Source organism: Buteo buteo, chromosome Z (genome assembly GCF_964188355.1).
Source record: "Buteo buteo chromosome Z, bButBut1.hap1.1, whole genome shotgun sequence".
NCBI classification, from domain to species: Eukaryota; Metazoa; Chordata; class Aves; order Accipitriformes; family Accipitridae; genus Buteo; species Buteo buteo.
In genome coordinates, this window is record NC_134204.1 from 13,920,033 (window position 1) to 13,943,680 (window position 23,648).

Genomic DNA, 23,648 nt, shown 5'->3' on the forward strand with positions numbered 1-23,648 from the left:
CAGCATTCCCAGGAAAATTTCTGCTTACCATATCCACTGCTGCTCACTTGAGTTATTTTTTCATCATCTTCATCATCACTGTCACAGTTTAATGGCTCAAAAGCTACTTCTGACTCTGCATCTACTTGATTGGCATCTGGCTCTTGCTCAGCAAAGCTTCGCAATGCCACAAGGCGGTGATGTATTGCTGCATACAGGTATTCAGAGTCTTTTGAGCTTGCCTGCAGAACATAAAATGCATACAGTCCAAACTAACCAAGAAAAACCTCTGTTTGTCATAGAGAAGCTGACTGAGAAATTTCCAAAAGTAATGAAAGAGCTGTATTCTGTCCTTTTTAATCAAAGCAATCCATTTAAGATTCACACTTAATAATTCATTTCAGAAAATAAATTTAAATACAAATAAGGTCACGTTTCTTTAAGTGGTCTGAGTTTTACAATATGTAGCTGTTGATTATTTTCCCTATAGTTACAAGAAACATAAGCTTAAAAATAATTTCCCCTGAAGAATGGCTCAGTTTGTACTGAGTAGTTGGTATTCCAGACAATTCCCGAGTATGATTCGAGAAGTAAGAAAGCACTGAAGTGTTAATATATGTATTACGTTTTGGTTTACAGAATAAATAAGAATTTTAAAACCTAACTACAAAAGATTATTTGTGATTATAAAATTTAAAGATACTATGAATTCTGCTGCTATTTTTGAACAGAAGATAAGCATCATCAAGAAGAGTACTGAGAACTAGACAAGGCAGCATTTTGCCAGTACATGAAACCTTCAAGCAGCCATGTCCTGAGTACTGTGTTCCGTTCTGGCCATCACATCTCAAGGATATAGCACAATTAAAGAAGGGAAAGAGAAGGCCACCAAAAATGATCAAGGGTGTGATGTAGCTCCTTATGAAGAGTTGAGACACTTCAAGTTTGAAGAGAAGATTAAGAATGGGGTATAACTAAGGTTTTCAAAATTATAAAAGTGGTAGATAAACTGCATATGGTATGGCTGTTCATCAGACCACACAATAAACGCACTAGCGTACGCTTAATGAAAGCAGTAGAGGACCAGCGTAAAAGAAAGTGCTTCTTCACAGCGTTGAGTAAGAACTTCTACATTTGCTGTTTCAGGAGAGAGGGGGGATAGACAATGGAAACTAAAAACAGCAGGTCAAAAATATAGTAACAGAAGTTTAAAAAAAGGAATTAGAAAAATTCAGGGGCAATCATTTCACAAAATAGATAGCAAAGGCAACAAGTAGGGTTGCATGTTCTCACATCTCTAATACAACACTTATGGACGCTGGGGGTCAATGAGGTGAACAGACCATACAAAGTGCCATGCTTGCCTGGGCTTCCTAAAAGCACTGCATTTGGGCATTGCCAGAAGTGCCAGTAGAGTACTTCTTCCATTGTTATGAAGCAGATCATCTACCAGAGGGTAACTGCATATGGTCTTCTGTAGCCCAGCTCTCCACTTCTGTGCATCACGTAGAGTAATTTCTATCTGTATCACTTGGCAATAGGAATAAATACATGTTGTTTGGATTGGAATGACACCTTTCAGTGCGTACAAGTGGAAAAGCATGCGAATTGGGAAGCAGCAGCAGATCAGGGTTGCCTTCTGTGCCACCCAGACTTGCAGCAGCAAACCATTCTCTCCCTACAGCCGGGCAAAGAAGAAAGCAATTCAGAGTTGTTGAGATGTCTCAACTGCAAACTGCAGTTCTCAGTGGACAAATCTGAGCTCTGAAGATAACAGGGCTTTTCAGGAAATGCAGGGTCATAAATATGAAAAAGGCAGCTATTCAGTCTGATCATTTCTATCTGTAGCTTTTTACTTATTCATTGAAAAGCCAGAGTTCCTTTGTCACTTTAATCTAGTATGAACTCTGGCTTCTGCCAAGAGGGGTGGACTCGCCTCCATACATCCTCTGACCCTTCATTTCTACCCTCTCCATTGTGCCAGTACCACCATTAGGGCAATCACAGGGTGAATAGAATCAAGCTGAAAAACGAAATTAGCAAAAACAAAAAAAACCCACCCAGATCAGTTCTCTGATCTGCCTCACTCATAGCTGTATGAATTCCAATGCCACCAAAAGCAAGGAGGGAGAAACAAGCATGGGGGAGCGGGCAGGGTCAGCCCTCTGTGCAAACCTGGGTAAGTACTGTAGGACCAACCTGATGGAGTCTTGTGGACTGCCTACTTTGTAGTCAGCATCATATGACTCTTCTCCCTCACTCATGAGAAGCTCTTTGGATAATATCCCTGAACCAAATGTATCAATCATTCATGTGACATGGGAAAAACAAATTTAAATGGCAGTTAAAAATATCTGCTGGTGCCTTGGAGGAGTGGGCTCCACTGACTACTAGGCCAACCTACTTACATGCCGAGGCTCTGGCGATGCCTGCTGGGCGTCTCACGCATTGACCAATCTGCCTTCCACACTCAAGAGTCTCAGTGTTAGTTTGGCTGGATACTAGCTATAGGGAAGGATACCAGCCGCTTCAGTGACGACTGTAGAAGTAGCTTCCTGCAACCCTTGCCACACACATACAACTGTCAGGTACCTTGGTTTTCTAATACATGTCTTTTTTTACTGTCCAGAAGTACCACAACAGAATTTAAGGGTTGTTTACATTTATATACACTAGAAAAACTGTGCAGCACATCTGGCAATCTAGAACATTTCTAATTCTCACAGGCAGACCAGCTGTCCAGCGCAGCCATAGATAAGTCAATAACTGTTTGGAAGTGACAGACTTACAGTGCTTGCGTATAAGGTGCATGGTGCTTTGCTTGCGTATGACATGTGACACTTCCTGGAAGTGGTGAGCTATTTTTCTTGCCCAGGAGGCTGAACCCTTCCCAGAAAGGTCTACTGGGGAAACCGGAGACATCCTTAAACTCAGGTGGATGCTCTCACTTCTTAGCCTAGGACATATGTGCTATTTATTTGCAAGTTAAATGCACCATACTTCTATCCTCGACTTACCCGCCCTTGCTAGAGAAAACCTGGATTCCCAAGAACACTGTCTTACATAAGGTGACATTGCAAAATCTATGTTCTCCTCAACTGAGAAATGGAGGTCCTACACTGGATGGATTACTGCAAGCACTGTGTCGAGAACCGTGGCAGAAAGCTGCTGCCTTGTACCAAAGTAATTTACGAATATGTAACTACCAGTGTAGAAATACAGTGTTGCTTCTGTAAGAAACAGCAGTTGCTGCATATGACTGGAATGATAACCATTCCATCAGTGGTAGGTGAACCACAGTCTGGAAATGTCCGCCCTAAGGCCATATCCCATCTTCACACCTTTTTTTTTGAAATACCAAGGGATGGCACTTTCTAACTCATTTCATAATAAAAGCCATGTAACAGCTAAGCTAAGCATAGCCTGACAGAGCGTAAAAGGCCATTTGCTAAAACCAAAGCCTCAGCAAGTCTTCACAATCCTAGATGAAATGGGGATTTGGTTGGGGTTTTTCTCTCTTGCTTACCTGAATTAGAAATACTTGAACAGAGTGGTCCTCTTGGTCTGTTGCAGTGAAGCACAGGCTCTTTCTGTTTGCTCTTTTTACAACCATTTGATCCCAGAGTCGGGTGTTGAGAATCAGTCTCAAGCTGCCTTGATTTCGCATAACTAAAATAAGAAGGCTTATATAAGGCATTGGAACCATCTTCATTTTTACTGCAGCAGTTTTCTCTAGCACTTGTATACAACTAATATTTTCATGAGTTATTCTTTTTAATTAGGTCTAAAACCTGACATGATGAGATAACTATTTTTTAAAATGCCAAAATATATTAGTTTCTTTCAATCCATCTGGCATACAAAGCAAATAATCTGCTGAAACTGTGCAATACAGTACAAAAAATGACAGCACAGTAAAAACAACATTCTAGAAGTGACTTGAAACAGTCACTTGGAAAACCCTGGAAAAGCAGAACCAAAAAAGAGGAAACTGTCAGACTGGTGACTGAGCTAAAGATACACTGCAGCAGAATTACACAGAACCTAACAACACATGCAAGTGTGAGTGTACAAACAGTGAAAAATGCCCAGTGCCTCAGTTCGTAACAAGCTAACTTTATCAGGCAATGTTAAAAAGATGGTCAGCAATTTGACTTAAATAAAACTAGCTACTCCATTTTAAATGTTCTGAAATAAACTTATTCTGGCCAGCAACAGTACAAGTTATTTAGTGTTTTGTGTATCTGTTACTTTGTTATTTAATTCTTACTTAGCCTTGACTGCAACATTCCACATTTATTGCTGGAAGTGTCATTAAGCCTCAGGGATCCTCTGCCTCTTTCAATCCAGGTTAAAGAAAGCTTGTTAAATACAAAGAGCTTGCAGCTGATCTGAAAGAGAAATACATGATGGAAATTGCCAGCCAATGTTAATATTATTGGTTCTAAAACTTTATGTTTTCAAACCTTTTGATACAGCTTTTAATACATCCATACGCATGTATAGAAAGCTATAGAGATCTATCACCATTATTACTTAAAATGAAATGGCTCCCAGATGTGTGCTAAACTTTCTGCTAGTTATGGAAAACATTCAGCATGAATCCCAGTTTACTTTTTCAATTATTTCATCTTCATTAACTCTTCACCTGTGATATCCACTACCACAGCTGAATTTGTTGCAAGTGTTCTACAATCTTATGCCCTCACTCATTAGAAACATGATGCAGACCAGGGTACCAGTAGTACCACTACTAGGAGAGTACTACTCCAAAGAGAGTAAAACTTTCATGTTCTGACAAGACAGAAGATTGAATCAATGATAAAATAATGTAACTTTCAATGTTAAGATTTTTAAAAACATATACATCATTGATATTTTCTGAGAAAATAACATTTTGAAGATGAAGAATAGCAAGATACATCCTGGAGGGCCAGAAAGATAATTGACATTTTTAGATGAACTATAAAACTAACTACTTTGACAACACATTGCTTTTTTCCAAAAAAAGTTTTGTCAAAAAAAAAAAACATTTCCCAAATCAGTTCAACTTTTGAAGTTTTAGTTACTGCTGGTACACTGTGTAGATGCTTATAAAATACAACTGTAGACTGAAGTTCTGAAGCAGTCACTTACTGAAAGGCACTATAAAATGAACAAATGTAATATGAAAAAGAAAATACCAGCCTATAGAAATAATGGGTTAGTAGAGTCATATCTTAAAGAAGTGAAAATTTAAAATATAAACTGAAGTTATTTTCAGATCTGTAATAGATCTAGATGATCTTTTCAACCACAAAACTGCTCACCATCAAGGCTTTATGACATACACACCTGTAACACATTGTGTTCTGCTTCTTCTCCAGTTATAACTTCAACTTTATCTAACAGAATTTTCTCTACTGGCTTGGAAATAGAAGCAGCTGCTGATTCATTTAGTGTTGCATTCCTCAACAAAGCTGTTTCTGTAGGGGGCGGGGAAAAAAAAAGGAAATCCTTTCTGTACAGAGAGTATTTTCAGAACAACAAAACTAGGACACAGGATGGCCTGCGACTTCAGTAAGCCCTGTGGTATCTGATATTATTTAGTGCTATTAATAAGTTTTTGGCCAAAGCAGTAAATAGAAGAGAAAAAGAAAAAGGCTGGAATAATGCAAAAAGTCTCACTTGTTCAGACTCATTTTGAATTGAACAGGGCTCTCTGCAGTTGCAGAGGTTTGCCCCAAGGGACAACTTGCAGAAACAAGCCCTAAATAATTAGAAGTTGATTTCTGAAATGCAACTTGCCTGTCATATTGCTGTGCAGATTAATAAATAATGAAAGACACACGTCCCAGTATTCAGAATAGTAATACATATACGATGAATACTTGACAGGAACACGAAAGGACAAGATTTGAAAGAAACACTGTTACAAAATTTTGCATTTTGCATGATCTAGATATGTTTTCCATAGGCTTTAATTTTTTATTTTTTTTTACTTGTAAGAATGTTCATACAAAGCAAGAAGATCCAATACATCCATTAGTAAAGAGGGCGCAAAATTTGGCAAGAGGGCTCAAGATATGGGCCTACTTGGGATTCCCTCACAGCCTAGGTTTACGTGGCTTGCCTAGTAGAAAAGCTCACACCAGAGTCACAAACAACCCCCGAAATCTGTCTGTCTGGAAGTTTCAGTCCTACAATTAGGATACAAATACGGCAAAGTAATTTATATGAACAGTCACAAAATACAAGCAGCAGACAGCTTAAAACTGTAGTTCAAAAATACGGTCCAAAAGGCATTCACAAAGTTCACCACATTTTTTTCAAGTAATAAAAAATAATAATCTGTAATAAATAATAATAATCCATAAAACTCCATCCTTTCCTGAGTAACTTAGATCATTCATTCTGAAGTTAGTCCAGTTTGAATGTCATAAATCAAACTGTAGCTGCTTTCCGAACACAGATTTTGGCACATACTGCCAGTGTACTAGTGACTGGATAACTTGAGAATAGATGAAAATTATTGACCACCACTCATTTGACATCCTCTAAAATACAGTGAAACATAGTAATAAAGCTAACTGTACTTGTTTGCTAAGTATACTTACTTGTTTGTGGACTGACATGAAAAGGTTCTATGTACATGGATGTTATTTCTCCATTGTATGAATCAGCTCCATTACACGGCTTGGGATGCTTTTCAGGACTCTAGGAAAAAACGGGGGAAATAAAAATTCCTATTTAAATAAAATGGCTGTGGTACTTCATATCAGATAGAACATTGAATCACTTAATGCATGCTAGGCTGAAGATTAGAAAATGTAGTATCTTCAGAGTAAAAACTGACCCAGATGATACAATTTCAGTCTCAAGTGTAAGTAACTTTATTATCATAAAATCAGTACATCATTCTCCCACCAAGAAGAATGGCCTCTTTGTATGGATCCTGGACTAGGATTTAAATCCACTGAAGGACTTAGAGGTTTAAGTACCAGCTAATTTCCAGTTTAAGCACTTAAGCCCCAGAAGAATAGTTGAAAACTTTCAGACACCACAAACTTAACCTCAGAAGAATTAAGAATTTCCATGACCTTCAGTTTTTGCAGATAAAGTTCCTTAGGCATATCTAAATAAATGCTTCTGGCTCCTGACAATGCTCAGTGGCCCAACTCCTACCTTATACCTAAATCCTGGTCAGAAGTCATAACCCAGACCTTTGGTTGCCAAGCTTTTTCACTGGCAGATACGCATACTGTTTTCATTCTACTTCTACTAGAAACTGAATTTCAATTCCCTTTTAAATGGTGCAGTCCTCAGCTTGGGAACCACCTTTTTGTCTGAGTTTCCTTCAGGACTTGATCCATTAAGCTGTCTCACAGCACACACAACATAGTTTAACACGGACGCTATCTAGGATGGATGTTCGATTTTCCCCTCATACTAATTTCTCCCATCTCTTAACAGTTATGATGGAAATTATTAGAGCAGTATGGAGCACATTCTTTTATCTTCTATTTTAGCTGTCCCACTTTACATGGAATAGAAAAAAAAAACTTTTTCAGGTCAAAAAATGAGCAAAAGAGAAGTGCATAGGAGTACAGGCTAGTCATTAGAGTACTTATCTAGGATGGGGAAGATAGAGATGCCTACCCCTTCTACAGCAAACATTTAGTTATTTTCTCCTCAACAGTCATTGGAATCATATTTACTCACATCTTTAAAAGAACAGGATGACCTAAAAAGAATCAATCTCTGAAAAAAATTATACTCCTAAGTACACTAACTTTGATAAAAAGTCTGCCAGCATTTACTGATCTTACCAAAACTCTCTCAACCATGTTTTCTCCAAACACAAAATCAGAACTGCTGCTGTTTTGTACACTTTCATCTTCAAACAACTGACCTCTGTAGGAACAAAATAACATAAGAATGTGACTTAGAACTATTTAGAACTTTGTAAAGAATACAAATAAGTTCACGCATTTACTTTACCACACCTTACATTAAAGACAAACAAAAAATGACTACGTAAGTAATCAGCCAAAATCTTTTAAGAGAATCTGAGAATATTCTCTATGTAACATTTCAGTAAAGGAACAGAGTATCACACTGTATTTCATGAAGGTTACTGAGGATGTTCCTTAAAAGCGAAGAATAAGAAGCAAAACAACATGCTGCCTCCTCCTCAGGTAAGTGTCTTACTCCAGAAACTTTAATGCGTTACATTTCTTTCCCTGTTTCCTTTTGCTCCACCAAAAGACTACCAATGATTAACAATTATCCCGTCATGTTCGTACAGCTCTCATGCCCTTCAGAATAATGTCCTCCCCAATGCCTTACAGGCACTCCTCGGTCATCCACCTAATGTCTTGGAAAGGCAGAGAAGCAGTGTATTCTAATGCACACACTTTCAATTCACATAAATACTGCAAAAACGTAAAGGCATGATAGCAGGTGGCTTATGATAAGGTATAACTAAAACAAGAAGAAAGATCTTCTTTCCATTTTTCAATGGCCTGTTTCATAGATATACTGAAAATAAGAAGTGAAGAAAACTAAATACTTGCAATCCTTTGGTACTGGCCAGCTATAGATTGGGGATACAGATTGAGGAGAAAATTTCATACAGTAGGTAAATCACTTTACATTTAGGATCTGGAGTGTGACTGGTTCTGGCAGAAGCTACATTAAAACAACACTTGTCCTTCTCCTCCTCTGTCCCTTTTTCCTTCTTAGTGTCTCAGGTTTTCCAGATAAAAAAAACATCAATTTTTTTTTGCATTGCCACCCTGAGTTTAAGTACTCTCAGTTAGCCTCTTACCTCTCAGGCTTTAAGAGAAGGTAGTGAATGCCTTTTTAAATAGTAACATACTCACAACTTGTAAAAAGTGTATTACTTGTGGATTACATTCAAGGATATTCTAATGTAAGTACAGTTGTGATTTGACCTGCTAATTACACAGCCACTTTAAATTTGACAGGATCCACTTTTTATAAAAGTCACTAGGAAGTCCTTGTAAACTTCTTTGTGTGGAAGTTGTTCTTGCTGCTGGTTTGGGGCGGGGGGCAGGGGGAGGGAGTGTTGTTAGTTTTGGGGTTTTTTTTACAAAAGGCTTATAGGTGGTTCATGCAGTGTGCCCAGGTGGCCAAGAAGGCCAACGGCATCCTGGCCTGTATCAGACAGAAATGGTGTGGCCAGCAGGAGCAGGGAGGTGGTTGTTCCCCTGTACTGGGCACTGGTGAGGCCGCCCCTCGAGTCCTGTGTTCAGTTTTGGGCCCCTCACTGCAGGAAAGACATGGAGGTGCTGGAGCGTGTCCAGAGAAGGGCAACCAAGCTGGTGAGGGGCCTGGAGCACAAGTCTTGTGAGGAGCGGCTGAGGGAGCTGGGGCTGTTTAGTCTGGAGAAGAGGAGGCTGAGGGGAGACCTTATCGCTCTCTACAACTGCCTGAAGGGGGGTTGTAGTGAGGTGGGTGCTGGTCTCTTCTGTCAAGTAACTAGTGATAGGATGAGAGGAAATGGCCTCAAGTTGCACCAGGGGAGGTGTAGGTTGGATATTAGGAAAAATTTCCTTACTGAAAGAGTTGTCAGCCATTGGAATAGGCTGCCCAGGGAAGTGGTTGAGTCACCATCCCTGGAGGTATTCAAAAAGCGAGTAGATGGGGTACGTCAGGACATAGTTTAGTGAGCATGGTTGATGGCTGATGGTTGATGATCTTGAAGGTCTTTTCCAACCTAAATGATTCTATGACTCTATGCTTTCTGTAGAGCTTAATCACTGCAACTCTTGCTGGCCACAAGGCAAAACCGTCCAAGTTCTAGTCTCCTCCTCTTCCAGAAGGATGACTTGGCAGGAAGACAATCTGATGTTCTGTCACAAACTGCATACTTCAGCACCACTTATCTGCTCTTCCAGTTCATTTATCACCCTTGGGAGGGCTTAACAGCACATATGTCGTGCAGAGGATATTCCTGTTAAGAAGCTGGGTTTGTTGCCAGAACTTTGGCAATTGCCTCTAAAACTTAGTTTCTGTGTTCACAAATACAGTATGCTTGAAATCTCTTCACACAGGATGAAGGAATTCCCAAGGACAAGCTATCTCCATTTTACACTTAAAGAAAAAAATATTCCTTAACATTCTCATGCTCGATGTGTTGCTAAGACTAAGAGCAAATAAGAAAGAGAAATCAGAAAATCCATCCCTTTTCAGCCTTGAAGCCTTCCATACGTGTTTTGGGCCATGAACAGGGAGCCTAAAGTGTGTTTAAACTAATGAGTTTCTTACCCTTAAGAAAACTGCCCACTAAAATTGACTGAATTGCGATCAATTTGCATCCTGAAATTTTGTCTGCTGCTTCTAGGCTGCTCCGGTAGCAACTTGGGAAGGATAGCAGTCTGGGAGAGCCGAAAACCAGAAAGTAGAGGTTTGTCTCAAAAGAAATAATGTGGGAAATGGATTTTGACTATTTGTGGAAATGTAAGGAAAAAGTAATTGGTGCAGGATCTTTCTTCTTCTGGACAGTTAATTGGAAGTGCCAGCCTTAAAGTTGTATTAAAACTTCAATACCCTTATGTTGCTGCAGGGCAAGAACAAAGTGTGCCCGGGATGACATTGCCATGGAGATTCAAAACAGAGGCACTGAATTCAGGGAATGACCACTAACAAGGGAGAACAGGAGAAGGAGAAATGTGGATAAGATACTGGAAAGGGACTACGGAAAGGGAGTAGATCCAGGTACTGTCCTCAGAGTGTCCAGAAGGGTCTGAGTAGCTGCCAGTTCCAGCGCCGGCCTTAAGCCCTGGCAGTTTTCCAAGCAAATCCTTGTGCAGAGCTGAATACACGACCAGAAGCTTGAGTTTTCCCAGCATTACATTTTTGTCACTTACGACACAATCTTCTCTCCAAGTTTTTAATCAGACTTAAGAAACTGCAAATTTCTTCTTTTCAGTTCATTACTACAGCCCGTTCAGGAAACGGAACTGTTGGTGGTTTCCTGGGGCGTGGACAGCTGCAGCAACTGCAGAGGGCTAGCAAACCATTTACATTCATCTCTCTACAGAATCGTGTCACATAGAGAAGAGGTGGGAGAGGAGGGAAAGCAAGAGGGACGTTTGCAGCCAGCACCAATCCCTGCTGTTGAGTGTGTCTGCATTTTATTTTGTAAATAAACACGAGTTACATCTCATAAATAAAAACAAACTTAAAAAATTCTTTTCTTAGCAATGAGCAGGTCTGGCTGCAACGTTCACTACTCTTTAGCATGTATACGGAGTTTATAATAAAGTTGTTTGTTTGAATACTTATTGTCAAGCTATCTATGAGAAAACAGCTGTGCCCAAAAGACTCTACTGAAGTATTTTAAAGCATCAGTCACTTAATACAGATCGGAAGAACGGCACTTACACCCCCTGCAATCTCAGAAGAGCACTAAGCACCTGGTTGTATTTAAATGACTTTTCAACTTGTCAAATAAACCTACATTTACCACAAGTGCAATATGCAGAATTAATGAGGCATGAATACCCCAAGCAGATTAGCAATTTCCTTTTTAAAAAAGAAAAGGAAAAGAAATACCGTAAGCACTTTAAGTCTTGTAACTTGTCAGCACTCAAACACTGCATTACATTTCTGTGTCCATCTACTTCACAAAAGAAAGCCACTCACCTATCTTTTCCTAGATCTTGTGCAGCTGACAGAAGGGAAATAGATTTGAGTAGCGACAGCAACTGATTTTGAAGTCAGTACCACCTTCCCTTTAGCTTTTCTGCTATATGCATTACCATCATTTTGAATCTGCTAAAATTCCAGCATGCTCTGTAGGCTCCATGTTGTTTTCACAGGGCATCATCACTGTGATAGACAGCATTAACTGTGATAGAAAAGGACAGGCTGGCTCTTCCAAAATCACAGTGAGCATCTGCCCTCTAATTATGCTCTCCTTGTTGATAAAGATTAAGAATCTAAGTTCTCCGTGCATCTAAAAATCCCTTACTTCCTCAGAACCCCAGCACTGTGCATCCCAAACATTGTGTGCAGGAAGCTTTATCTGTGGCCCATCCAGCCCTGAAGGAGACTGGACTGGACTCCGTTGCAGTTAACACGCTCTCTGCCCTCTTTGGGTGGGAGGGGGAAAGGAGGCAACATCACAGATGTGCTATCTGTGGCCTTAGCCATTTTAACATGTCATTCTCTCATCACAACTGATCTCAGGTGTATTCCTGATGCTCACAACTTCCAGGCAAACAACCCTCATCAACCATCAGCAAGCAGTATTAATACCTACAGGATAACCTGCTGGCTAACCACAGACCTAACAGTCTCATGAGCCAGTCTCCAGAGAGAGAGAGGCAATAGCCCGCTTCTGCACTGGTATGAGCTCTTTCAGTCAGAGCCAAGGCCATGGGGCAACATCCTAGCCCAAGGAAGTCAGCTTCCTCAGGCAGAAATTCAAGTCTGTTCTGGTCAACCCATGTCTGCACAAAGATGCAACCCTACCACAATCATCACAGCCAGAAACTCTGGCGTGTGCACAGAAGTAGAAGTTGCAGGATTCACCTTGTCTTCCAGATCAGTCCTGTATGGTCGTCTTCACGTCTTCTGTGTCCAAATACGCTCACATATTTTTGTAATTACTAAATTTCTCTGCATCTGTTTATGAGATGCAGCAGTTATGCAATCAGAATAGAGCTCTCCAAAGGGACACAAAGATGACTGTAAACATTCAAAACTGGGACATATTTTGAACCGCCAAAGCTGCATGACATGGCAAACCAGAATAGTTTCTGGCTTGGGGGTTGCTAATGAGAAACAAACTGTCCCACAGAGATTAATTTCCAGCAGGAGTCCATTTCTTATGGTGTACGGAGCTCAAGTCAGTACCCACAAATCCTGGCACTACACACAAACACCAGTGAGCACTGTGTGGGTGTAGATACCCATACATGGGCTTAGTACCATGTTAGACATGTAGGACAAAAGGGCATGCCATAGGCCAAGTGACAAAATGGTGTAGGAATATAATAAATAAAAACTTACTGTGTTGTTTTAGAGCTAGAAAGATTCATGGTAGTAGATGACCTCACTGCTGTTTTGGAACTTACTGAATTCTCAGCTGAGGAATAAGACCTGTCTTCAGATAGCTAGGAATGATAAAACCAGATGAATTAATTAGACCAAGCTTATTTTCTGCTATAAACAGGTCTGCTAGAAGTCCAGAGTCACTCAGGTGTGTATATATATATATATATATATATATATGCGGTAGTTGGCTGAGCTTCCTCCAGCTGTGTACTAAGCCAGTGCCCTTAATCAAAATGCTAAAATGTTACTTTCTAAATAAACAAAATCCAAAAAATCCCCAAAGCTGATTTGCCCTCAGAACCCTGATATCTGAAAGCTGAGACAGCCTGCAGAGATGTTTTTTCAAATACAGCCAGCACGAGTTTAACAGTTCACACCATGTCAGTGATCCATCGATTCCACTGAAACTGATATGGGAACTTTCTTGAAAATCAGGCAGTGGAATAATTAACTGCTTTAAGACAGTACTGTTTTTTTTTATTTGAGCTGCAAACATACATTAGCAGTAAAACTACTTTTCTTTTTACCTGAACATATGCTTCTTTCTTAGTCACTAGAGATACTACAGGATTTTCAGGACAGGCCAGGGCTTGTGGGGGTTGTAAAATGGCAGGTCTAATGACATTCCGCAATTGACTTTGTGACAAGGATCCTTGCAAAATACAAAGACAAAATATTTAAACAGAGACTTTTTCTTCCCATCTAATTCATACCTATGTGTCTTGCCTCTTTCAACTGAAAGCTTCAAAGCATATTTAAATAGCATTTATTACTTGCTACATATTCTGAAAAATTGTAACCCATTCTAAAATGCACAACTCTGTAGTGACACCAACCCCATTATCCTATCAGAATTAAAAGAGAATGTGTTACATAAAAAAATATAGTTGTTTAGGTGTATAAAATATATTTGTATTTATGTATTTAAATATGTGTTTATATTTATACTTATATTTACTGCTTTGTGTTAGATCGGTCTTCTGGTATTTCAAATTTAATCCTGCACCTGCAGACGCCAAGACAGTTCTTCACTACCTTCTCCAGGAGCAGAGTTATTCAGTTAGGAATGTGGAATTTCACTATTCAAGGTTATATTCAGTCCACTCAGGAACTGAGGAGTCAGAGCAGAGGCTCAGAACAGAGCTCACAGGATATTTACACTGTCAAACAAATAACTTATGAATGTCACAAAGATTCTTAGCCTATCACTCAGCATAGAGAAGAGCTGTCATTTTTATGTCTTCTTGATCTGCTAAGAATGCCTTTGTGGAAGTACAGTGAATAAATACTGCATTGACAGTTACCTTCCTTTGTACTTCTGATCCAGTCAGGGTTTCTTGGAAGAAGAGCTGAGGTCATGAATATATTATTCTTCTTTACTACAGAACAAGGAATTTAAACTTTAATAGAGAGTAGTAACAAATTTTAGTTATTAATTCACATTTCTGTAACCCCTTCCTATTTGGTAGTACCTGAGCAATATTCAAACCTATTAACCTAAACAAGATCTCTCAGATAACTGTTACTGTCTCCATTTTACAGGCGGGTAGACTTAGGCACAGAAAGCACCATGGGTTTTCTGGCTATGTCAGAGACAGAAATCTTTGGATACTAACAGATGTTTTAAATTCATAAAATCCTTCTACAGCTTTGAAAACCAGGTGCTGCTGGTTTGCAAAAGCTATTGAAATGGCAATGCTATCTCGTTCAGTCTTAGGCATTTTTAAGATAAGTAAATGACGCCCAAGAACATGGGAATAAATCAATGTGCCCTGCCCTGTCCTGCTAAAAAGGCTTTCATAACTTACTATAATGATGGTGGTGCACTACTTACTGATGCTTTCACCATTTTAATAAAGATAGCAAACACCAGCCAGAAAGTGATGGCAACCATGTACCACATCCTGTAAAATGACACAAGGTAAGCACTACTTTTTCACTGCAGAAAGAGCACGGTTTGCTGCTAAAACAATCTTGTGTCCTCTTAAGATTGTTTAGAAATCCTTTATGCCAATGTCTGCCAAGGACCTGTAAAACATTTTGGAAACGCAAAAAACATTTTTTCTATTGAACTGCCGGTCCTCCTCCTAAAACATTCCTTCCTCCTGTCCAAATACCAGACTAGTCCAATGCACCCCAGCTCTGTGCTGCAGAAAAAGCATTTCTGTACACCTTTTTATTTTAGCTAATATCTGCTTCTCTACATAAATATTTACTGGTTTTGTTTGGGGCTTTTTCAGTTACCTGGCTGGGAGGGAGGGAAAGTAGGAAGGATGGTAAAGGAAGATGATCTCCCTCTTTTCTGAGCGACAGTTTTATCTGAAAGGATAAAAGGCTGAAATTATCATTTGTTTGGAGAAAAAAAAGGATTAATTTTAAGGTTAGCCAATTTGACGTCATGCCTTCATTGGCAGTAGAATGAATTATTATCTGCTAACTACCAGCTTTCCGAAGTACACCGTTAGGTTATGCCTGTGCTGCTGAATCAGAGAGGCCTCTGAGGCCAAGCAGCACAGCCTGGCTCAGGCACGCTGCTTACAGCTAGTCCACTCTGTAACAGCTCTGCCTTGGAGACTGCCAGTTCCGGAGGTTCAAAACAGAAGCAGGGAGTTAGCTATCAGTTAAGCAGTGTGGACAATCAAGAGGTCAATCACTCAAGCTTCCTCCTGTACCCTGCTTTGTTTTTTGGTATAGGCAGACCCTAACATTTCTACCGCATCTATGATTTTTTGTGTATGATCTCAGTATAATTTTCAGAGTAAACCAAACTTAGGTTCTCTTAAATCCTCATAGCTACATTCAGGTGTGTCACAGGACTAGATAAAACAAAACACAGTGTACTCATATTAATGCCTGAATTCAGAAATAACTTTCTGGTCCCATCCGTATGTTAAATAAACACTGTAAAAACCAGATCAGCCCTTCTGCACAGTAGCCTCAGTGACTTGTGTGCATTTCCCATGGAAGCACTACATAGTCCTTAAAGGGCCTTCCAGGTGAGCTGTTGGCTGAATGAAAGGAGGGGCCCTTCTGGAAACTGCTTTACATTTTCAGGGAGTGCCCAAGGAACACTGATCTCTTCCACAAACCAGGGAATCTCATGCCTTTCCAGCCCTCCTCCTCCCTTGACTGTGTGAGCAATTCAAGGAAACAATATGAAACGTACAAATTTTTCACTACTTTATGTAATATTATGTTAGTAAGGAAAATTAATATATTTTTACTTAAAAAGGGATTTATTGGAAATTACCAGCAAGTTTATATCAATGTTTAAGTTTTCATGACTGGCAGCATTTCTACCGTGCAGAAGCTTTTCTTAGACAGTAAAATTCCTTCTCTTCTTTCCCAGATGAGAATACAGAACTATGGTACTTAAAACATGACTGGAGCTAAACATCATACCTGTGTTAGACTGAGAGTCAGACTTCTGGAAAGTAAAAGATGATGATCTTGCACGCTTTCTGGAACAACTAATGAAATCTAGAGAAAAGTACATATAACGTTCTGCAGGGACAGACTGGCAGGAGATTTCAGCACAACGTTATGATAGGAAATTAAAACCTGAACACAATAAATTCTAGGAATGACTTACAGGAACAGCTTTAAGGCAGTACCTAAGAGCACGAGGGCTTTGGAATCTCAGTCAACACCTGGCACAAAGACCTAGGGAGTCTTCTTTATTTCCACTAGGTTCAGAGAACTTAAATCAAGGACTTAGAATCAGTTCATAGCCCACAGGCTCAGAAGACATTAAGAATGTTAACTCACATTATAATGTAGCCTAAACAAATAGAAAAGGGCAAATAGGAACCCATACAGCTGATGAACATACTTGGCCACTTTGCAGGGCTTCTGGATTTTGACTTTCTGGTAAACATGAGAGGTAAGATGGAAGAATTCTTGAGGTAAGACAGGGACATATATATTAGGACATAGCAGGTGACTCTACAACCCACATAGCCTTAGTCTACTAACAGCGATTTGTCCCTGCTCAAGCGATCTGTCCCTGCTCATACAAAGTAAGGGTCCGAACACTATATTCACAGGCAACAGTCAGACCTAAGAATAACCCAGTGCATTATTATACTGTTTCAATGAGGTGGTTATTACCATTTTCAGCTTTGCAAACCAGGTCTTCTGCAGGCCGCTGGAAAAAAAAATACAAGCATGGAAAGGTCAAGGAGAACAGAACAGCCATTTTCTAGACCAGGACACAAAGTATAGCAATCCAGCACACATGCATTGAAAGCAGTCTTGTTTCTAGTTTCTACTCTTCCTTGTTCTATTTTGAGACCATTTATTACAAGTCTTAACCTGGGCTAAAATCTTTTATTACTGCTAGGGTTGTTGCCTATAGAATTCTCATTTCTCAGCATTTTTTCTCAATTATGAAAAAAAAAAAAATGCTTTTTACCTTCAAAGGACGGTCCTTCTTTTCAAAAACAAATGTTGGCTGGGCAAGCACTGATCTCTCTGGAAAAGAGAAGAGATCATTTGTAATAACAGTTCTTGTAATAGCACTTCTCGACCAGTTCTCAAAGTGCTGTGCAATAACAAACAGGACTTTATCCTTTTGTAACAAAGGAAGAAAATATAGAGCTTGCAATGATGTACAGCACGGTCCGTAAATAAAAATAAAGATGAGTCCTCAAATTCCAGTCTGAGTTTTGCCTCACTAGATGCCACAGGATCTGGCCTCATACTATTTTGCACTTCTTTTAGTTAAAAAGAACAAAAAAGTACTTTTAGCCTTTACAAACAACATCTGCCATCCCTTAAGCACAAGGGTAAACTGCAGCTTTTGCTCTCAGAAAACTGCAAGGATTTGAAATGCAAAATGATCCCAAAAGGAAAGCAAGGAAGGGTGTTACATTGGCCTCTCAGCTACATGCACACACTTGCCATTCTTTAGGCTTCATGTAAGTGAATGCCTAGCGTCAGTTTTACTGTGTGAGTATGATATATAAACACGAAGTTCTACAGAGCAAATTCCGCTCTTGGGCATACCTCTGCATTTCTTAGGTATGACTGAAAACAGCTTTGGATCCATGTTTTGGGGTTTTTTTCTATGAAACATATTTCAGCATACAGTTGCCTCACATCAAATTTTATGTTGATGTAGGGTTCACTCCTTCTACACCTTACATGACTTCTTTGGGCTACTTACTTTGCTAAGAATGAGATCTTCACAGTCTCTGCAACTCTAATGGACTAACTTCGGTTGTCAGTGTGAAAGCAGAAGTTGTTTTCAGCAGTACCACCAATTAATGACACATTTGTTATGCCAATAAATGGCACAATTAATGAGCAAAGCAGCAGACACAAATAGATTTTTTTAGACCACCACATACAGGATTCACCTCATGCTAGCTTGAGATGTCTGTAACGTGTAGTCAATAGAAACAATCAGCTTCTGAGCACGAGCATATTTTAGCTGTGTATGTTGAGAGATGAACGGAGAATGAAATGCATCTATTTCTCTCTATGGGTGATAAGGACAGACTAGGGTGACTACTGAGCTGTATGACTGGCCTTTGGCCAGAGAAATCCCACACTTGATATCTTGACAACTGACAGTTGACAGAATATTTATCACGTACACACCATCTTTTTCCTCTGTTTTATAGTAGAATATTTACCTGTTCAACAAAAATGCCTGTGGGAAAATACATGGATTGACATTTTTATGTTGGCTTCCACACCCATCTGTGACCAAACCACTCCAGCATTCGTATCAATTACTTAAAGGTTTAATAAAGCAAATATCAACCTGTCATGCAGGTTTTAAAATTACTATATAAATATATATTCAACAATCAAGAAAAAAGGAAACATTATTCAAATAAATGTGTGTATGTAACCTGGGGCAAGAAGCATGAAACCGTTACTCAGATCCAGTGATCTACAGACACAGCAGTAAAAACCAATACAGTTTTGCTGTTGTTGAGGTCCATTTTGTATTTATTTGGGCATTTTGTGTGCGCAAATGACTGATTTTAGCAAACTTGGCATGCTTTGCAAAGAAGATCTGCTTTGTCCTTAATAGAGAAAGCAGAAAAAAGTTCATATTGTTCAACTCCAAAAAAGATAACTCTCTGTGACTGAAAGCTGGAGAAAATTTCCATCATCTGGTTGCCGCTGGGGGACCATGGCATCGCATGCGATGGGGTAATTCCACTTCTATTCACTAGAGGGGAGTGGCACACATAAACTATAGTATTTCACTGAAATATGTTTTGTTCAATAGAATAGCCTCTTTTCCGGTCTCCTTTAGAACAAACAAACAAACAAACAAAAGTCTTGTATTCTATTGAATAAAGGAAAAATACAAAAATACAAAAAAGCATGACTACAGAAACCTCCATATTCTCCACTGTACCTCTCAAAGCCCAGAAGCTAGCACTATTTCTAAAAGTAGTTTTACTACTCCAAAGCATGGAATTAGCAAATTGCTGTGAAAAAGGAACTGCCTTTCTACCACAGAGTGAACTTTTGCTGGAGCTAAAAGGCTGCAGGGAGTCTGAAGGAATTAGGAAAGCTCACTACAATTTAAACAACAACGGAATTCCAGTAACAGTTTAAAACCCAGAAGCTCCTCTAGAAAAATTGGTAACTGGCTGATTACCAACAGAAACACGTGAAGCTAGGGTCCAATGGTACCTCGTACAGAGAAATACGCGTATTCTGATATTGCGCTAGATATAAAAGACGTACCACATCAACTGCTTTTGAGCGAAGGGGAAAACTTTCTTTCTTCCCGTCTGCAGATGTAGTCAGAGGCTGCCAGGGCTATTTATCGTTTTCACGGTTCTGCATTGCTTCTGCCCAAACCAAGGAAACCTTTTTTGCAATTCCTGAGACGCACTCCCCGCAGCTCATCAGCAAGACCTCCACTCCTCAGTCGGGCCACCCACAAGACGACCTTCGAAGACGTATTCGCGTTCACCGCGGACGTGTCCCACGCACCGATTCCCCGCCACCTTCTAAACCTCCCAGGAGCGCAGGCCCAAGGCACCTGCAGCCGGCGGCCACAGAGGCAGCGGGGCGGGATGACCCGCGGCCGCCAGACGAGGCCGGCCACCAAGGAGCGACCGCCGCCGTGCCAGCGCGCTGCTCTGAACCCCGGGAGCAACTCCGCCGCCCTCGCCTTCCCCTTCCCGCTCCAAGGCCGCCGCCGACAGCCCGCACGGCCGCCTGCGGCCAGCAGGAGAGGCCGCTCCGCGCCCTCCTCCGGCGGCGGCGGCGGCGGCCCCGGCGGGGGGACGGGGTGGGATGGAGCCGCCCGCCCCTCCTCCTCCTCCTCCTCCTCCTCCTCTTTCTCCTCCTCCTCCTCTTTCTCCTCCTCCTCTTTCTCCTCCTCTTTCTCCTCCTCCTCCTCTTTCTCCTCCTCCTCCTCCTCTTTCTCCTCCTCCTCCTCCTCTTTCTCCTCCTCCTCCTCCTCCTCTTCCTCCCCCTCCTCCTCTTTCTCCCCCTCCTCCTCCTCCTCCTCCTCCTCTTTTTCCTCCTCCTCCTCCTCCTCCTCCTCCTCTTCCTCCTCCTCCTCCTCTTCCTCCTCCTCTTCCTCTTCCTCCTCCTCTTTCTCCTCCTCCTCCTCCTCTTTCTCCCCCTCCTCCTCCTCTTCTCCCTCCTCCTCCTCACCCTCACCGGCGGGACACGGGCGGGCACCCGCTGGCTAGCGCCCGGCTGAGACTGGGCCGCTCCAGTCCCCAGCAGCTCGGTCCTTGGGGGCAAGAGGGGCTGCTGGAAAAACGACCAGAAAAACCTGCCAAGTGGGCTGGCTGCCCCTGGCTGCAGAGGCTGGACTCGCCCGCCAGCCTCGGCCAAGAGTCCGGGCACGGGACCCGTCTGTCAGTGACAGAGAGAACAAACTGCTAATTGCTTAACGATTGTCTGTCTGTAACTTTACATACCAAAGACTGGTGTTCCTCAAGGATTAAGCCTGTCAGAGGCTGGTACTTGGGAGTGATGAGCAAGAAGGAACCATGAACAATCACAAAACTTAATTAATTGTTTGATGTATTTACGATCTTGTCAAGAAGGCACAAGTGGAGACCTCGCTTGAATCGATAGGGCCAGAAAAGATAAGAACTCCTGCCTTTGTTCTCATCCTTGCAGATAATTTAGCTTACACTAACCATATGGTTTTACACCACTAGTGAGAACATAGAGCACTAACGAGCACTGATGTATCACAATATGTAAAAGACCATACTGCGCAGAATCATCACCTGAGGAGGGTCAAATAGCGGACAAGTGAGGAAGACTACGGAAGACCACCAGAGGACTCCTGAAGACCACCAGAGACCTTCAATGCGCCTGCCTAAAAGACACTTGCATATGCTAATAGTTTCCCGGAAAACTAATGAATATGTATAACATTTCTCGGAAGTCTAATGAATATGTATGTGGAACATGTACCTAACCTGCACAATTAGGCCCGACGGCGCGCAGCACGACTTTGGTGGGACTACCCCCAGTGCTGCCCAGCGCTGAATAAACATACCTACTTTACAATCTCACTGATTGTGGAGTCTGTTTTCCGCACACGTCATCAGCCATCACCAGGACCCGTCTGTCTGTCCGCCCCTCAGTAACCCCCACGGCTGGGGCGCTCTGTTCCTCACTAGGGTTCCCCTCACGCCGCTGAACTCGAAGGGTCCTGGCCTAACGTTTGCTGCGTTTGGAGACGCATCAGAAGCGTCGGGCTCCCTTGTTTGAGACCTCGCCTGCACGGCCTCCCTGCCTCCGGCCTCCCGCCCCGGCAGAAGCACCACCAAACGCGCTCCCACCTCCGCGCCACGACGCCAAGGGCACCCGCCGCTCAGGCCTGCTGCCTGCGCCCCTTGGCTCTGCTCACATCGGCTCCGCTTGGCTCGGATCGGATCGGATCGGCTTGGCTCTGCTCACATCAGCTCCGCTTGGCTCGGATCGGATCGGATCAGCTTGGCTCTGCTCACATCGGCTCCGCTTGGCTCGGCTCGGCTCCGCTTGGCTCGGATCGGATCGGCTTGGCTCTGCTCACATCAGCTCCGCTTGGCTCGGATCGGATCGGATCAGCTTGGCTCTGCTCACATCGGCTCCGCTTGGCTCGGATCGGATCGGATCAGCTTGGCTCTGCTCACATCGGCTCTGCTTGGCTCGGATCGGCTCCGCTTGGCTCGGATCGGATCGGCTTGGCTCTGCTCACATCGGCTCCGCTTGGCTCGGCTCGGCTCGGATCGGCTTGGCTCTGCTCACATCGGCTCCGCTTCGCTCGGATCGGATCGGATCGGCTTGGCTCTGCTCACATCAGCTCCGCTTGGCTCGGATCGGATCGGATCAGCTTGGCTCTGCTCACATCGGTTCCGCTTGGCTCGGATCGGCTCCACTTGGCTCGGATCGGATCGGCTTGGCTCTGCTCACATCAGCTCCGCTTGGCTCGGATCGGATCGGATCAGCTTGGCTCTGCTCACATCGGCTCCGCTTGGCTCGGATCGGATCGGATCAGCTTGGCTCTGCTCACATCGGCTCTGCTTGGCTCGGATCGGCTCCGCTTGGCTCGGATCGGATCGGCTTGGCTCTGCTCACATCGGCTCCGCTTGGCTCGGATCGGCTCGGATCGGCTTGGCTCTGCTCACATCGGCTCCGCTTGGCTCGGATCGGATCGGATCGGCTTGGCTCTGCTCACATCGGCTCCGCTTGGCTCAGATCGGATCGGATCGGCTTGGCTCTGCTCACATCGGCTCCGCTTGGCTCGGATCGGATCGGATCGGCTTGGCTCTGCTCACATCGGCTCCGTTTGGCTCGGATCGGATCGGATCGGCTTGGCTCTGCTCACATCGGCTCAGCTCGGATCGGCTCGGCTCGGCTCGGCTCAGCTCAGCTCGGCTCGGCCCGCGTGGGTTCCGTCGCCCTGCTCGGCGCTCTGCCTCGCGCTGTACGTGCAAGGCAACCGGCAAATGACGGTATGCCCCGATGGAGACTGCATTTACCGAGTTCCGTTTGAAAAAAATTACAGAGGTGCATTTGGGGAAAAATAATTGCTGGCTGCCGCCCAAGCCCGGGAAGCGCTAGTCAGAATGACATGCAAGAAATCATGTAAAATTGCTTTCACCAACTTGGCTCGCGTCCCAAAAGCCAGCATTGTCCAGGAGGTGTGGGGGTCCTTCAGCCTCTGCTGCAACACACCACTCTTCACTTTTACTGCTATTGCTTCTCCTAAAGCTGTAGAAACCTCACAAAATATATACGTTAAAAAATAAGCGGGACACTGATGGTTTTGAAAATTTTAGAGTTGTTATTGCTCCATCTTGCCCAGAGAACAGAGAAGGATCCTGTGAGGGCTGAGGACCCAGTGGAGAAAAGATGAGCCCAAATGTCTCTCCAATTTTCAAGTTATATGTCAAGAGTGGCTGACAGTGCAAAGCAAAACAAACTCAAACCTTTAAGAGGATAAGACAGGAATTTGTGACCTCAATAAAAGTTTTGTACTTCTGACTTTTAAACAGTTAATTTTGACATTTTCAGATTCAAAAGAAAATCAATTCTGTTGCATCTTCACCACTACCAAACTTGCCAGAAGTCAGAAGACATCTTAATTCATATTCATAGCAAATACTTTC

At 42.3% G+C, this 23,648-nt stretch overlaps 1 protein-coding gene across 1 annotated transcript in view; it reads right to left on the reverse strand.

Moving 5' to 3' along the window:
- Positions 1-23,648, reverse strand: part of RANBP3L (RAN binding protein 3 like) — a 38,567-nt gene that overhangs the window by 9,192 nt on the left and 5,727 nt on the right. The window contains exons 2-14 of the mRNA XM_075021399.1: positions 17,462-17,520; positions 17,158-17,194; positions 16,450-16,527; positions 15,292-15,366; positions 14,352-14,426; positions 13,575-13,699; positions 13,003-13,106; positions 7,788-7,872; positions 6,576-6,675; positions 5,314-5,444; positions 4,250-4,370; positions 3,506-3,648; positions 29-221 (exon numbers count right to left, since the gene is read on the reverse strand). Coding sequence (XP_074877500.1) covers positions 29-221; positions 3,506-3,648; positions 4,250-4,370; positions 5,314-5,444; positions 6,576-6,675; positions 7,788-7,872; positions 13,003-13,106; positions 13,575-13,699; positions 14,352-14,426; positions 15,292-15,366; positions 16,450-16,527; positions 17,158-17,194; positions 17,462-17,520 — 1,326 coding nt within the window. The remainder of the gene's footprint in view (positions 1-28; positions 222-3,505; positions 3,649-4,249; positions 4,371-5,313; positions 5,445-6,575; positions 6,676-7,787; positions 7,873-13,002; positions 13,107-13,574; positions 13,700-14,351; positions 14,427-15,291; positions 15,367-16,449; positions 16,528-17,157; positions 17,195-17,461; positions 17,521-23,648) is intronic.